This window comes from Volvox carteri (assembly GCF_000143455.1).
Source record: "Volvox carteri f. nagariensis unplaced genomic scaffold VOLCAscaffold_12, whole genome shotgun sequence".
Taxonomy (NCBI): Eukaryota; Viridiplantae; Chlorophyta; class Chlorophyceae; order Chlamydomonadales; family Volvocaceae; genus Volvox; species Volvox carteri.
In genome coordinates, this window is record NW_003307555.1 from 1,022,254 (window position 1) to 1,035,554 (window position 13,301).

General features: G+C 55.3%; 1 protein-coding gene across 1 annotated transcript; it reads right to left on the reverse strand.

The window, feature by feature from the left end:
* Positions 1-1,628: 1,628 nt before the first annotated feature.
* VOLCADRAFT_89352 (uncharacterized protein) lies at positions 1,629-6,283 on the reverse strand (the record flags this gene model as incomplete). Its single annotated transcript, XM_002949012.1, has 7 exons — positions 1,629-1,840; positions 1,893-2,114; positions 3,026-3,116; positions 3,387-3,560; positions 4,372-4,629; positions 5,139-5,332; positions 6,277-6,283. 7 exons carry the CDS (start codon positions 6,281-6,283, stop codon positions 1,629-1,631), a joined length of 1,158 nt encoding a protein of 385 aa, XP_002949058.1.
* Positions 6,284-13,301: the final 7,018 nt, after the last annotated feature.

Below are 13,301 nucleotides of genomic sequence, written 5' to 3' on the forward strand. Positions count from 1 at the left end.
CCCGACGTGTCTGCGGTTGCAAAAGTTATCAGGACAGAAACAGAACAGGACGAGTTTGCTTGATGCCCGCCGGTAGAAACCTCCAGTGCCAAGAATGCCCAAGAATACCTCGAATGCCGAAACGTACGGCCAGAGCAAACGGGTTCGCGTGCACGTCCTCGGTCATACGGGCGGTCATACGAGAACGGTAAGCGAGCACGTCGCATTCTGTTTGTACGGCAAGGCCCTCACAATATCCGCAACTGAATGAATGACGTTACAGAGATTGATCACCGGGTCGTAGTACCGGTACTAGTAATTCTTGGCACCACCCTGCACCCCTACAAACAGCGGTATGTAAGTTAGCCGTGTGCAGTATGTAGGCGGCGTGAGAGGTACCCACGTATGTGAGCACCGCACCACGGCCCGGACCGTCCAAAACAACTACGAGTCATTTCCCTGCACAGCATGGCCGGGGGGAAACCCTCGGCACGACCGGCCGCGGGGGCCCAGGAGAAGCGCCACAGCCACAGCGGCGAATTCAGCCAAGCACCGACACCCCTAATAGCCAAATCCCACCAAGCCGACCCCGCTTCCCGCGGGCTTGTCTAATCACGGTGGGGGGCATGAATCTCCTCGATTAGTCTAACAGATTATCGTCCGCCAATCCCAAACCACTCTTAAGCCAGGGTGAAGGTTATTTGGTGTAATCTACCCAACGCACCCTACCCGCCATCCGCCTAGGGTCTACTAGATACAAAGCCGGCCCCGAACGCATAACTTACAAATTTCAAGTTCCGCACGAGTGCGGGGTGTTCCGTCAGAGCCGAGAGGCAATGGACTATATAACTAATTTTGGGGAATGCCCTGCAGTGCTGCAGCTGCAATCACGTTTCCGCACGCCGTGCTACCTCCACCTCCTGTCGCGACAATGCCCATTCGTTTAACAAAACGCTCTGCAGCTGTGTGTCGCGGACGTTTACATATCATAACGTTCATGGTGACGCGAATTGGCGGTTGCGGTCTTCTTGGGCATTACGTCATGGAAGTAGTACCCCCCGTCCCAACCTAACCACAGGAGCGCCCTCGAGCCATCCACAATCCCTGACTCGTCCCGCTTCCCACCCTCGTTTGTATGTTCTCATCTGTTCGCGCATGTAAGGGAGCCATGAATATCCTTGCGCTTGCTGACTCGACTGCTCAAATTAGCCACCAACAGAATTGGGAGAATCCCACAGCGGAGCTGATATGCCCTGTTAACATCCACTTCCTATCCAGTCAGGTAGGGGGCTGCTACGTCAGGCTGCTTCGCTTACAACATAAAGCGGTTGGCGCGACCCAACGCGTTACAGTGCGCCGGCAGTGCACCCCCACTAGGCAGTGGCGACCCTCATCTTGGCCAAAACAAATCTTCACATCTTGGGCTTAATCCCACCCGTAGCCCCTTAGGCCCATCCCTCGGCCCATCCCTCCATGTTCAGCGCTATTGCACACTGCCGCCATGATGGCCCGATCCCCCTTGATGAGAGACTGCACAACCGTCGGGGCAGGGGATGTATCAGCGTGCAGGTTCTTTCTTCTTCTGATGATGCGATGATGCGTTGTAGAAATCACGGGGTTTGGGTGTTGGGACCAGCTGTTATTGAGGTCTAGGCGGTGGGCTGTAGGCTCTGAACGCTAGTTGGAATGGCGGTGGCGTTGATGGCGGTGGATGTGGAGCCTATGTCGGTAGTTGCGGTGGTGGTAGTGGCGGCGGTGGTGTCGGTGGAGCTCTCCGCTGAGTTGCTTGCTGAGGGGACATCGGTGATAGTTGGAGTGGCGGTGGTTGTTGTGGGGGGGCCGGTGATGATGGAGGGGGCGCCTGTGGGGGGAGCAGTGGTGGCAGCGGGGGAGGTGTGTGTGGAGATGGCAACCGGGGACGGCAACTGCAGCCTGGGTGATGGCCGAGGAGGACTTGGAGGACGGGGTGGTGGTCGAGGGGGCCGTGGGGGAGATGGCTTCCGCGGTGCTGATGGCATGGTTGCAGATGGGGGTGGCACGGATGGAGGTGGTGACGGCGGCTGGGGAGAAGTGGTTTCGAAAGGCGGCAGCGGTACAGACGATGTTGAAGGAGCGGACGGCGATGGAAGAGAAGGCTGCAGGAGTGGTACAGGTGCGGGCCAGGGAGATTGTGTTGGTGGGGAGATTGTGTTGGTGGTCGGGAGAGTTTCTGGTTGTGGATGTGGCAGAAGTTCGGATGGTAACATAGGCAGGAGAGGGGGCGGTGGCAGTGGGGCGTGTTGCATTGGCGGCGGGGAGCGCGGCGCTTTCGGGGGAGGTCTTGGAGACCTCGGGAAGGGGGGCGGCCGTGGTGAAGGCGGTGGACGCGGTGAACGATTTGGGGAGGATGTGAACGGCAGGAATCTTGGAAGGGGAGAGAAGGGTTGAGGTAATGGTGCCTCGGGCAGAGCAAGGGTTGGCGACGGAGGCAGGGCTGGCCCCAATGGGGATGGCAAGGGGTTAGGCGACGGAGGCACGGATGGCGGCGGTAGCAGTGGTGGCTGAAGGGGTGGTGGTGGGGTGGCAGGCGGTGGAGGCACGGATGGCGGCGGTAGCAGTGGTGGCTGAAGGGGTGGTGGTGGGGTGGCAGGCGGCGGAGGCAAGGATGGCGGTGGTAGCAGTGGTGGCTGAAGGGGTGGTGGTGGGGTGGCAGGCGATGAAGGCAAGGATGGCGGTGGTAGCAGTGGTGGCTGGAGGGGTGGTGGCGGGGTGGCAGGCGATGAAGGCAAGGATGGCGGTGGTAGAAGTGGTGGCTGGAGGGGTGGTAACGGGGTGGCAGGCGACAGAGGCGGGGGTAGCGGTGGAGGTGGCGGTGGCGCTGGGGACGGGGGCAGCGGTGATGGAGGGTCTGGAGGCGGTGCTGCTGGTGAAGATGGTGGTGAAGGTGGGAGAGGTAGAAGTAGAAGTGGCGGTGGTGGAAGCTGCGGGGCACCCTGGGGAGATGGCTGAGAGGAACGCGGTGATGGTTTGGGAGGGCGAGGTGATGGCTTGGGATGTGGTGGTGCACGTGGAGGCGGTTGTGGTGGTCTCGGGGCCAGGCTTAGAGGAGGCCCTTGCTTCCAGGCGTCAACTGCTGTTGACAGCGCAGCAACTAACACCTGCAGGATTGCGGAGAATAGAGGGGCGTGTGTGTGTAGCTTGTGTGTGATCAGAAAAGCTATGCGCTCACCCGAATGTCTACTTGTTTGGATGCGTTTCTGTGGATGCGTTGGTCTGTGCGACTGGGCATTTTGTGCGCATAATGCTTTCATAAGTTAACGTGCTCATGTGCGGATGAGGTACGCATGGCCACAGAGGCCGGAGAAGCAAGACCGAGGGAGATCATTGAACGTGCGTGTGTAGCATCGGCAGTAGCAGCTAAAACTTACTTGCTGAAAGCCCCGGAGGTTCGGCCGTTGAAACGAAGATCCGATCCAATAGACCGCCCCTCGGCCTAAGGGCCAAAAGATAGCTCCGGCTACAGGCGTCTTGTTCACGATGGCAGAATATATGGACTTGCCAGTTTCGCAGTTCAGATTGGACAGACCCAGGCCGCGACTGACCTGCAGGCACAGCGGTTTTCGGGAGCGCGACACTTCCGCCGTCACCTTTTGGGCCGACGACCATCTGGCTACGCAGCGACACATCTTACTTCGCTCGATTACATAAAACTGAGCGATGGTGACATTTTGCACCATGCATTCGTTGCTGTAAAGTGGTGTTTAATCGTCATGGATGCCATGGAACGGTGTCATCAGACCCTGCATGCTCCGCAATCCCCTATAGAAAGTACACAAGCCAAACAATTTGCTAACGAATAAAAATCTTCTAATTGAGCTTGATCCTAGCCTATCCTAGCTCGGTAGCCCTGCAACCGTCAGCAAGGTCCACGACCTTGCGTGAGGAAATGCGAGCGAGACGGAGCGGAATAGCTCATAATGGCTTTCAAAATTCAAAACTTACACTGAATTATCTTTCGTGGAGTTTAACTATTGAAGATCTAGGATGCTAACACTCCAAGAGGTCAAGCTAGGCATTATGCGATCTGTTCTTCAGTAAGGTATATGCCGCTCTCGGACAGGCCCGCGCCACCCCCTCCCTAACCCCCTGTAGCCCAATTACTCCGCCCTACCCCGGGTGAGCGAGTTTACTGACTTCCCTGCCTACGAACGAAGGGGTTGTAGTAATCCCTGACCTCCTCCCTGACCGCCTGGGGTGATTGTTAGGGAGGCGTTACACCCCTCCCCCTGGTGTCATAGGGCGCTGAATCACAATCCACGGTAAAATGCTGTGCCCGGTGGCATCGTGCACATCGTGGCTTTACTAGGAGCGCTATATCTGGCGTTTAAGAGGAAACAAGTGTGATATCCGCACCTTGATGCTCTCATCCAGGTTCATGAAATAGCCGGTGCTGATCCGCCGTTGCTGCTTTAGGTCGCTGGTGACGCCGATTGCTCTGCAGAGTGGATCTGTACCCAGCACCGCGGCTATGACCGGCAGCAGTGAGTTCGTTTTGTTGGTGTAATCGTAGCCATCGAGCAGGACCAGTGCGCCGCCACGCCGGACGAAAGCTGTCAGAGCCGCTACCCGAGGAGGCTTAACTCCTAATTGCTCCAGCGTAAAGTAGGACCCCTGAAGCCAGCAGATAAGGGATTAGGACATCATGGCGAAGCGATCGGGGCGAGCTCCAATCAGTTCATGCCGTGCGTGCCGACTGCCTGCAGGCACTGCACGTGCCTTAGCCATATCATATATTGAACCAAGAACCCATGAGCCTCTGTGCCGCAGCTGGTGCTGCTACCCACAGCTCCTGTCCTGGCAGTACAGGTAAATGCAAGAACAAGATCGGTAGCTGTACAGACGTGGCATGCCAACCGTTCACCTACTTCGCAATAATGGGATTTCTGGCTGGGCTGCACAACCTACAGAAATCGCCGAATTCAAAATCAAATCCAACGGGGCGCACACGCGCACAAGCACAGAACGCAAACAAAAAGCTTGCCCGATGTGTTGGCCCAAAAATTATGACGCAACAGTTGGGCAGGGGGACACCCGTGAACACTCACGCAACCCCCCATGCATGTATGCAACCAGGTAGCAAAGCAGAAGCCTGGTTGCCCGAGTATTGATTTTCTGTTCACCTTATTTGAAGGGATAACGTAGCCGACAGTGTAGTCGCCGAAGTAGGGCTGCTTAGCCATGGGCATGGTGAGGCTCCCGGGGATCTTGGATCTGATAATGCTTGTAAGGATGTCAACACGGGGTTTGTCCGCAGCGACTGTATAGTTGCTGTAGACGTACACTACGATGCTCTTGGAAGTTGCAGTGCCGTTAACTGCATTTGCACATGCAGGGCCGACGGTAGGGACACCAATTCTTCCCTCGGCTGACTATCGTGATTTCTTGAGTGCAGCAGAGCGGCGCGAAGTTAGGGAAGCTATGGCTGGTCACCGAGATCAGTTTTGGGGTAAAAAGTTAAAGGTGAAGTGGGAGTGGACGGTGGCAGTTCCTTTCTTGCTATTTCTTGTACTACATGAGAGCGTAGCTGTTGAATCCATCCTTGTGTACAGCTGTTCTTTCTTGTGTGTGATAACAAAGGTCCATCTTCCCCGACCCATACCATGGCTTTGCTGTGTCTTTCTTATTATTATTTTGTCAAAGGCGAACGTAGGAAGGAAATTCGGGTGGGCGAAATACAAAGGGCCTTGTGTTCATTTGCGTCCAGCTACGCTGCACGGATTGGGGCCGGGGCACTTGCTGTGACTGCATATCTGTATGTACACGTATGAATTGCTCATATCGTGAAGACAGCCGCTTTGGAAGGGGCCAGGAGGTTGCTGATGCCAACTTGCTTCTCCGCTATAGGGCACCCGAGCTTGCCTTGGCCGCATAATCCTGTGCTGCTATAGGTAAAGATTGAATAAGCATCGGAGGGTTACATGCTGCAAAGCGTGAGGCGACAACTACTTCTGCCTCGAAGCCATAGCCAGTCCGCACAGCTTGGGGAATTCCTCAAAAATATAGCCAAAATTGTATAAAAATCCAATATTTTATATGCAAATTAATTTTTAGCCGGTATAGAGGGCGCTGGGGCCCGACTTATCTTTCGATGCCGTTCAAACAACTGTTCGGCGCGCACAGCAGAGTCATTCTTTCTCGCATGAAGATGCATTTGAGCAGCAAAACATAGAGGTTACAGATACTTATTACCTGATTGCGCTACTTTCGTTTCAGGGCACAGGCAAACACGCATGTCGTTCGCTGTACCACTCAGCCCACCCCGCATGCTGCTCTTGCGGCATGCGTAACCCCTCAGATCTATCCACAACAGTTCTGTGCCATGGCATGTGGGATAAACATCTCAATTATGCCTTAATTATGATTTACCATTAGTCCGACAGGCAGTTATGGCAAGGTGGTTATTGCTGCAATTACAGGTAGCCCCGCTCCAGCAAGGATATTAAATCGCCAAGGGATGTATGTCGTAATAGAATGTCGACTTGCCTGTATTAAGCTGCGACGCCGCCAATTCAGAGAAAAGCGCTGCTACCACCGCGATGGTCGCCGCGAACGCAGCGCGGCGGCCCATGGCGCCTCCGATAACCTACGTCTATGGTGAGAAGTAATCAAAGCAAGCACTCGTGCTATATATTCAACACGCCCATGTAGAGATCACGAAGAGCTTAAGAGCTAAAGCCCCTGGTCGCAGGTCGGCAGCATCTCCCGATGCCAGCCAGGTTCCTTCAAGCGTATGTGAAGACCACCTGAGCCAGGCTTATATTTAATACTCTAGATTTTATAGCGCGCAAGGTAGCAGTGATCATCTCACGAAGACCTAAATGATATGTCGCATGTACGACGGGCTGGTCCAGCGATGGGGGGCGTTCATGGTGGGGGGCCGTGGGAGCCGTTCATGCCCATAATTTTAACTAAGTTGTTAAAGGTATTCTTTCCCTTAGATTAACTTCCTGTAGGCACACGCGTCTTCGTCCGCTGTCCACGCAAGGGTGTCGCAACGGCAAACGCTCCTTTTCTCGGATTTAAATGAAGCACAATTCATCTTTAAGCTTCCTAGTAATCCACAGAATCACATCAGCGTGATTATTTTCGCGGATAACGTGAGCTGCTGCATGTCGTACTTCTGGACTTTACAGAACATATCGATCATCAGGCAGCAGCAATGTATAAGATGACATAATAGCTTCTTATTTCAATGTTTCCTAGGGGGAATGAATAAATAAAAGGCACATACATCTATTACGTAACTGCAAACACAGCTGCTGCTCCCCAAACTTGGGACTGTAAAAGTCCTTAAGTGGTTGAAGCTTATTGATAGAGGCAGCTACTATCAATTTTTATTTGTCAACAACTTACAATGCCAGGGTCAGGATGTGTTGGACGGTTACATTTATGAAGGTTACTGGGCAGTCTCCCTGCAAGTCGCGTCCATGCGTAATAAAAATCTAACGATAAAAATCCAGCGAAAACCTCATGCTGTAGAATAATCGGAGCACTGGACCCCTTTGAACCTATCCGACAGCAGGCCGATAGTCTTCGACACGGGATATCGCCCGCACACGCTATTTTATGCCTGGACTATGGAGTTCTCCTACCGCAGGTCAAATAGCTATCCTTGGCGACAAGATCGGATGGCAGAGTAATCGTCCCGGGATACATTACGCGCAGCAAGGAGCGTAGACGACGCAAGGGGGAGGCTGGATGGTGCCTTATTAGCGCTTTTGGGGCGTGAGGAGGGTTTTCATAGGCTTTCATCGCCCCTTCCATAGCTTCCAAACACTGACATCTTGCATGAAAAGGCATGAAGCAACCTTTGCTGTGTGTGCGACTCTCCCCTGGCAGTGATTACCCTAGTCATAAATGGGTGGCATTACCATGTCACAGTGGACCCCAATAAAGGACGGATATTGCGATTCATTCAGACGGAACACGTACATGTGATGGGCGTAATAACACCCAATGCTACTGATGACCAGCTGTACCACGTACGTACGTATTTACGTACGTACGAATAAACGCCACCTCCCCAGGCAGGCAGGCAACCCCTAAAAGCAGATGCAAGCTGCCAGTAGAGTATGATAGAGAAGAGTCTGGTCTTCTCGCCGTAGATGGCCCACTTTTCATTCAGCCAGGGGGGCGTCCTGCCATCCTTCACACGTTCGCACACATTCATACGCATTCGCACACACACATACACACACATACACATACATAATTCACACTCTGTAGTATCCTGGGTATATATTTTGGCTGATGGCGGCCTATGCCCTGTCCCAGCCAGCAAATGTCCTTGCAAGGTTTTCCTGCTGCATGTCCCAGCACCCCCCTCCGCTTTTCCCACGTGGCGTTTGCTTCAGTGAGCACATGCGCGTGTGTGTGTGTTTCTGTGTGTTTCTGTGTGTGTGTGTGTGTGTTTCTGTGTGTGTGTGTGGGGGGGGGGGTTCTGCTACGCAGCAATCCGGGCTGACGCTGGCCAGGGGCACCTAACCGTGCTCCCCAACGAGAACCACCGCCGAAGCACTCTCCCCTTAGGGGGCGAAAGAGAGGCGTGAGGGGTCCCCACAGCCCCCTCCTGCTCGAACGAGGGCGCGCGACCCACCCCCTGTCTCTACCTTATGTACACGCAACACACACACACAGATATGTATGTGTGTGCTACATGGTTGGGGGTGCGTGACCCCATACCTGTAAAACTACCCATACGAACCGAAGGCCCAAGGGCAATATCTACACGCCTAAAAGCCAAAAGGGGTAACTGAGTTTCGGTGAGCCCACATACGTTCCAACATCCTCGCCAGACGTACACAGATATGTTGACAAGTTTTTACATCGCAGGGAGCGGAACGGTGATAAATCCGGATCCGGAACTTGGGGTAAATCCACTCCAACGGAGACATTAGCCCGCAGGCTGCTGCGCAATTTGACATACAGACCCACGCAACACCACACTACAGGCACACAATTCAAGCTGTTCAGTTCAGGGGAGCCGTTTTGCTCACACGCTCCCTGGCCTACTCGATGTACCTCCGATCCCGGTCTATCCGTATATGCTTCGCGCCGTCACTCATATCAGAAAGTATTCGTAGACCTACAGCCACATAATACACATACATACATACACATGCACGCACATCTACGCTGGGGTCGCTGCAGCGCAAGGCACCCATGTAACAGTGCACAGAATAGGAACCCACCTACAGAAACCCAAACGTCCGTCCATCGTAATCAATCGATTGGGAAATGCAGGTATGCAGGTATACATGTATGCAGGTATATGCACGTGCAACACGGAACGGAATCAATGGTTGGAAATTAACGAACTCGACACGTCAGCACACACATGTTTTGTAATCAATCGATAAAAAAACGCAAGCGCACATACACATACACAACGAATCAATGAGTCAGAAACACGAGCAAACGTAATCAATGGATTGTAGGCGTAAGCACACATACACGCACTCGATTGTCCGTACTCCTTCGTATATCACCCACTGGCTCGGGCTTTTAAGCTTGACGGCAGCTGCTTTGCTTTTTGATTGCAGCACGGGAACGCGCTATAGTAAAAGATTACCGCAATAATCAGCGGTGAATATATGGCATATGACAGATTTCGCATTTATCATGATCATATGATTCCGAAGCCCTTCAACGGGCGCAGTGCACAAGACACGGCAACACACACCTACACAACACCTACACATATATGCATGATCACACATACAAACAACACACAAACATAGACACACAAGCAAAAAGCCGCACGCCGTCCGTACACATCTATATGCAACCGTATGCAACCATTCATAGCCGTACCCCGTACACAACCATGTTCGTAACCATGCGCCGTACAGCAGCTGGCGAAGAAGTTTACCAATACTCTGACCCCTTCTACCCATCCCTTCTCGCAACGCTAACTACTCAGCAATCCAAACATTCGGCAGGCGTGCTTGACTTAGGTTTTTTTTCACACTTATCATACTCATGACGCAGTTTGACGTTTGCCGTTCCGCGTATTCTGGGCCTTACGCCCTTAGCGAGGCCCCTGCATATTGGTGGCAAACACTTCTGTCGCCGCCGCGTACGGATCCGTGTACGGATGACCTCATGTGGTCGAAGTCCCGGAATCACTCTTTCCCCCACACACACATACAGACAGACACACTACTACACACACCACGCATACATACACTCCCCTCGCTTTGCTGGCTGCACACAAGAGCATCAATTGGACTTAGGAATTTTAGGAACCCACGCCATGTACCGACATATGCTTGCATGGCCTGGATCCGCGAACGTCCGTGCACACACACGCACACACACAGAGATTAGCCTTGTAATTCAAACATGGACGATAACCTCGCGCATGTTATCGCATGCGGAGCCTTTCACATATCACATGCACATGCACATGCACACTCAATTGATCGCCGACGTGATCCTGCTCCGAAACGCATCTGCGTCAAGACACTCCTGCGCCAACCCGCGTCTTCTCCAGCCCACTTCTGCGTCAAGACACTTCTGCAAACCCACATGCAAAACGTGATTGTAAAAGAGCCACATTGCTGCCCTCAGGGAGGAGATGAGACAGTGACCGAGTCTGCAACAGCCCATATGGCCATATCATCATCAGCTGTCCTGCCATATCCCTTGCTTCATATCCACACACACACACACACACACACACACACACACACACACACACACACACACATGGCCTTCGTCCATCCAGGCGCTCGCTCCGTCCCGTCGTGCATGCCAGCCTTGATACAGGATAGGAGACAGAGTGATGTTGTGGAGGGTTTGTGGAATTTGAGGCCGTGGAAGGGGGAGGCAGCAGTGGCAGCGAGGGATGTGGTGGTCGCGGCGTTGGCGGAGACAGCGTTGGAACGGGTTGGCAGGCGGATGGGTAACACATTGGCGGGATAACATTGGTGGTGGCGGCGGTGGTGGTGGCGGCTGTAGCTGCGATGGTCATGGTGATGCCAGGAAGGTACGGGCGACGCTGTTGCAGCAGCAGCAGCAGCTGGTGGTGGTCGTCATGGTCGGGTCGTAATGGAGAGACCTGTTATGGTGATGGCAGTGATAGTGCAGCGGCAGGGGCGGGCTGTGGAAGCGGCGGTGGTAGTAGTCGTAATGTCAACGGGGTCATTTGTGAAAGTGGGATGGTGGTGCTGGCAGGGAGGAGACTGGACCAACAGGAGCAGGTGATGCTTAGCTGCCGCGGCGAAAGAGGTGATGGCGGTGGAGGCATATTGGTTCCAGGCTAATGCGATGAAGGGGAGTGGGGAACATGTAGGCGAAGGTAAGTCTGTGCTATTACTGCTGCTTGGGCGAGGGATGGAGTGGTAGCGGAGAGGGGTCGACATGATGTCCAAAACGGAAACACTGCGAGATTTACATAGATAAACGCGGCGATGGTAACGTTGCAGTCATGCTAATACACAAGAAGAAATGGTAGCGGCGATGGTGGGAGCAAAAGCGGAGGTAGTGGCAATGGCAGTAAAGGCGAAAACAACAACGTTGACAGGAGACTGAAGATTACTGCTGAATGGGACGGATTTAACGGAGGGTAGGTGCTCATGGTGAACAATGACATTAGGCGGAACAGAAAGGTAACCGTGCTAAGGCAGAGGCAATGAAGCCCTACTTTACCTGGGCACTCCGCGATAATGGGGGACCATTGCCGATCAGGATACAGGTCGCGGACTTTGGGGCCCCTGCAGCACTTTTGCGACCGGTCCGGAGACAGGAGCCGGGGATGACGACGACGGGGGAGGTGGGGACTTTTTGCGTAGCTGCGGGCGTGCCGGGGGCGGAGTGTCCGGCGCCAGGTCCTCAGGCGGCGGGGCCCAGCCAAAGGGCGGTAAATCATCAAACGGTGGTGGAGCAGCGTCCGGTGGCGGGCGTGGGGGCAACAGTAAGCGGTTGGGAGGCTTTGGGGAGGGCGGTCGAAGCGGCGGGCGCGGTCTGGGTGGTGGGGAGGGCGGTGAAGGGGGCGGTGTAGCTGGGGGAAACCGGGGAGCCAATGGTGGTGGTGGGGATTGTCTTGGCGGTGGAGGCGAGGGTAGAGGTGGGGGAGGACTTGCGAGCAGAGGTGATGGTGGGAGTGGTCCTGGAGGGCGAGGTGGCGGCCGACTTGGTGGCGATGGAGGTGAAGGTGAAGGTGAAGGTGACGCCCGGAATTGCGGTGAGGGGCGGGAAGGCGCTGGCGATGGTGGGGAGGGAGGTGGGGAAGAGGGAGGTGATGGAGAAGGTGATGGGGAAGGTGGAGGCGGCCGAGGGGGAGGCGGCAGTGGAGAAGGCGATGAGAGAGATGGAGAGGGCAGGGAAGGAGATGGCGGAGGAGGTGACAGTGTAGGTGGGGACGAAGAGCGAGAGGGTGTAAGGGGAGGGGGAGGTGAGGGGGGCTTCGGTGGCGGTGGTGGCGTGCGAGGACGTGGGGGCGGTCTGGGTATGGGGGGAGATCTTGGTGAAGGTGGGGCCGGTGGTAGCGGCGACGGGGGCAGCAGCGGCGACGGGGGCGACGGAGAGGGAGGTGGAGAAGGCAACCGAAAAGGGGGCGGCATCCAGAGGGGAGGGGAGGGAGACGGAGGTGACGGTGAAGGAGGAGGCAGGGAAGGTGCTGGTGGAGGCGGGGGCGACGGTGAAGGAGGCGGTGAAGATCGGGGAAAGGGAGGACGAGGCGGAGGGCGAGGTGACGGTGAAGGAGGCGATGCGGAAGGTGGGGGCGGTGAAGGAGGAGGGGAGGGGAGGGAGACGGAGGTGACGGTGAAGGAGGAGGCAGGGAAGGTGTTGGTGGAGGCGGGGGCGACGGTGAAGGAGGCGGTGAAGATCGGGGAAAGGGAGGACGAGGCGGAGGGCGAGGTGACGGTGAAGGAGGCGATGCGGAAGGTGGGGGCGGTGAAGGAGGAGGCAAGGAAGGTGTTGGTGGAGGAGGAGGTGAGGGGGACGGAGGAGGCAGGGAAGGTGTTGGTGGAGGCGGGGGCGACGGTGAAGGAGGCGGTGAAGATCGGGGAAAGGGAGGACGAGGCGGAGGGCGAGGTGACGGTGAAGGAGGCGATGCGGAAGGTGGGGGCGGTGAAGGAGGCGGCAGGGAAGGTGTTGGTGGAGGAGGAGGTGAGGGGGACGGAGGAGGCAGGGAAGGTGTTGGTGGAGGCGGGGGCGACGGTGAAGGAGGCGGTGAAGATCGGGGAAAGGGAGGACGAGGCGGAGGGCGAGGTGACGGTGAAGGAGGCGATGCGGAAGGTGGGGGCGGTGAAGGAGGCGGCAGGGAAGGTGTTGGT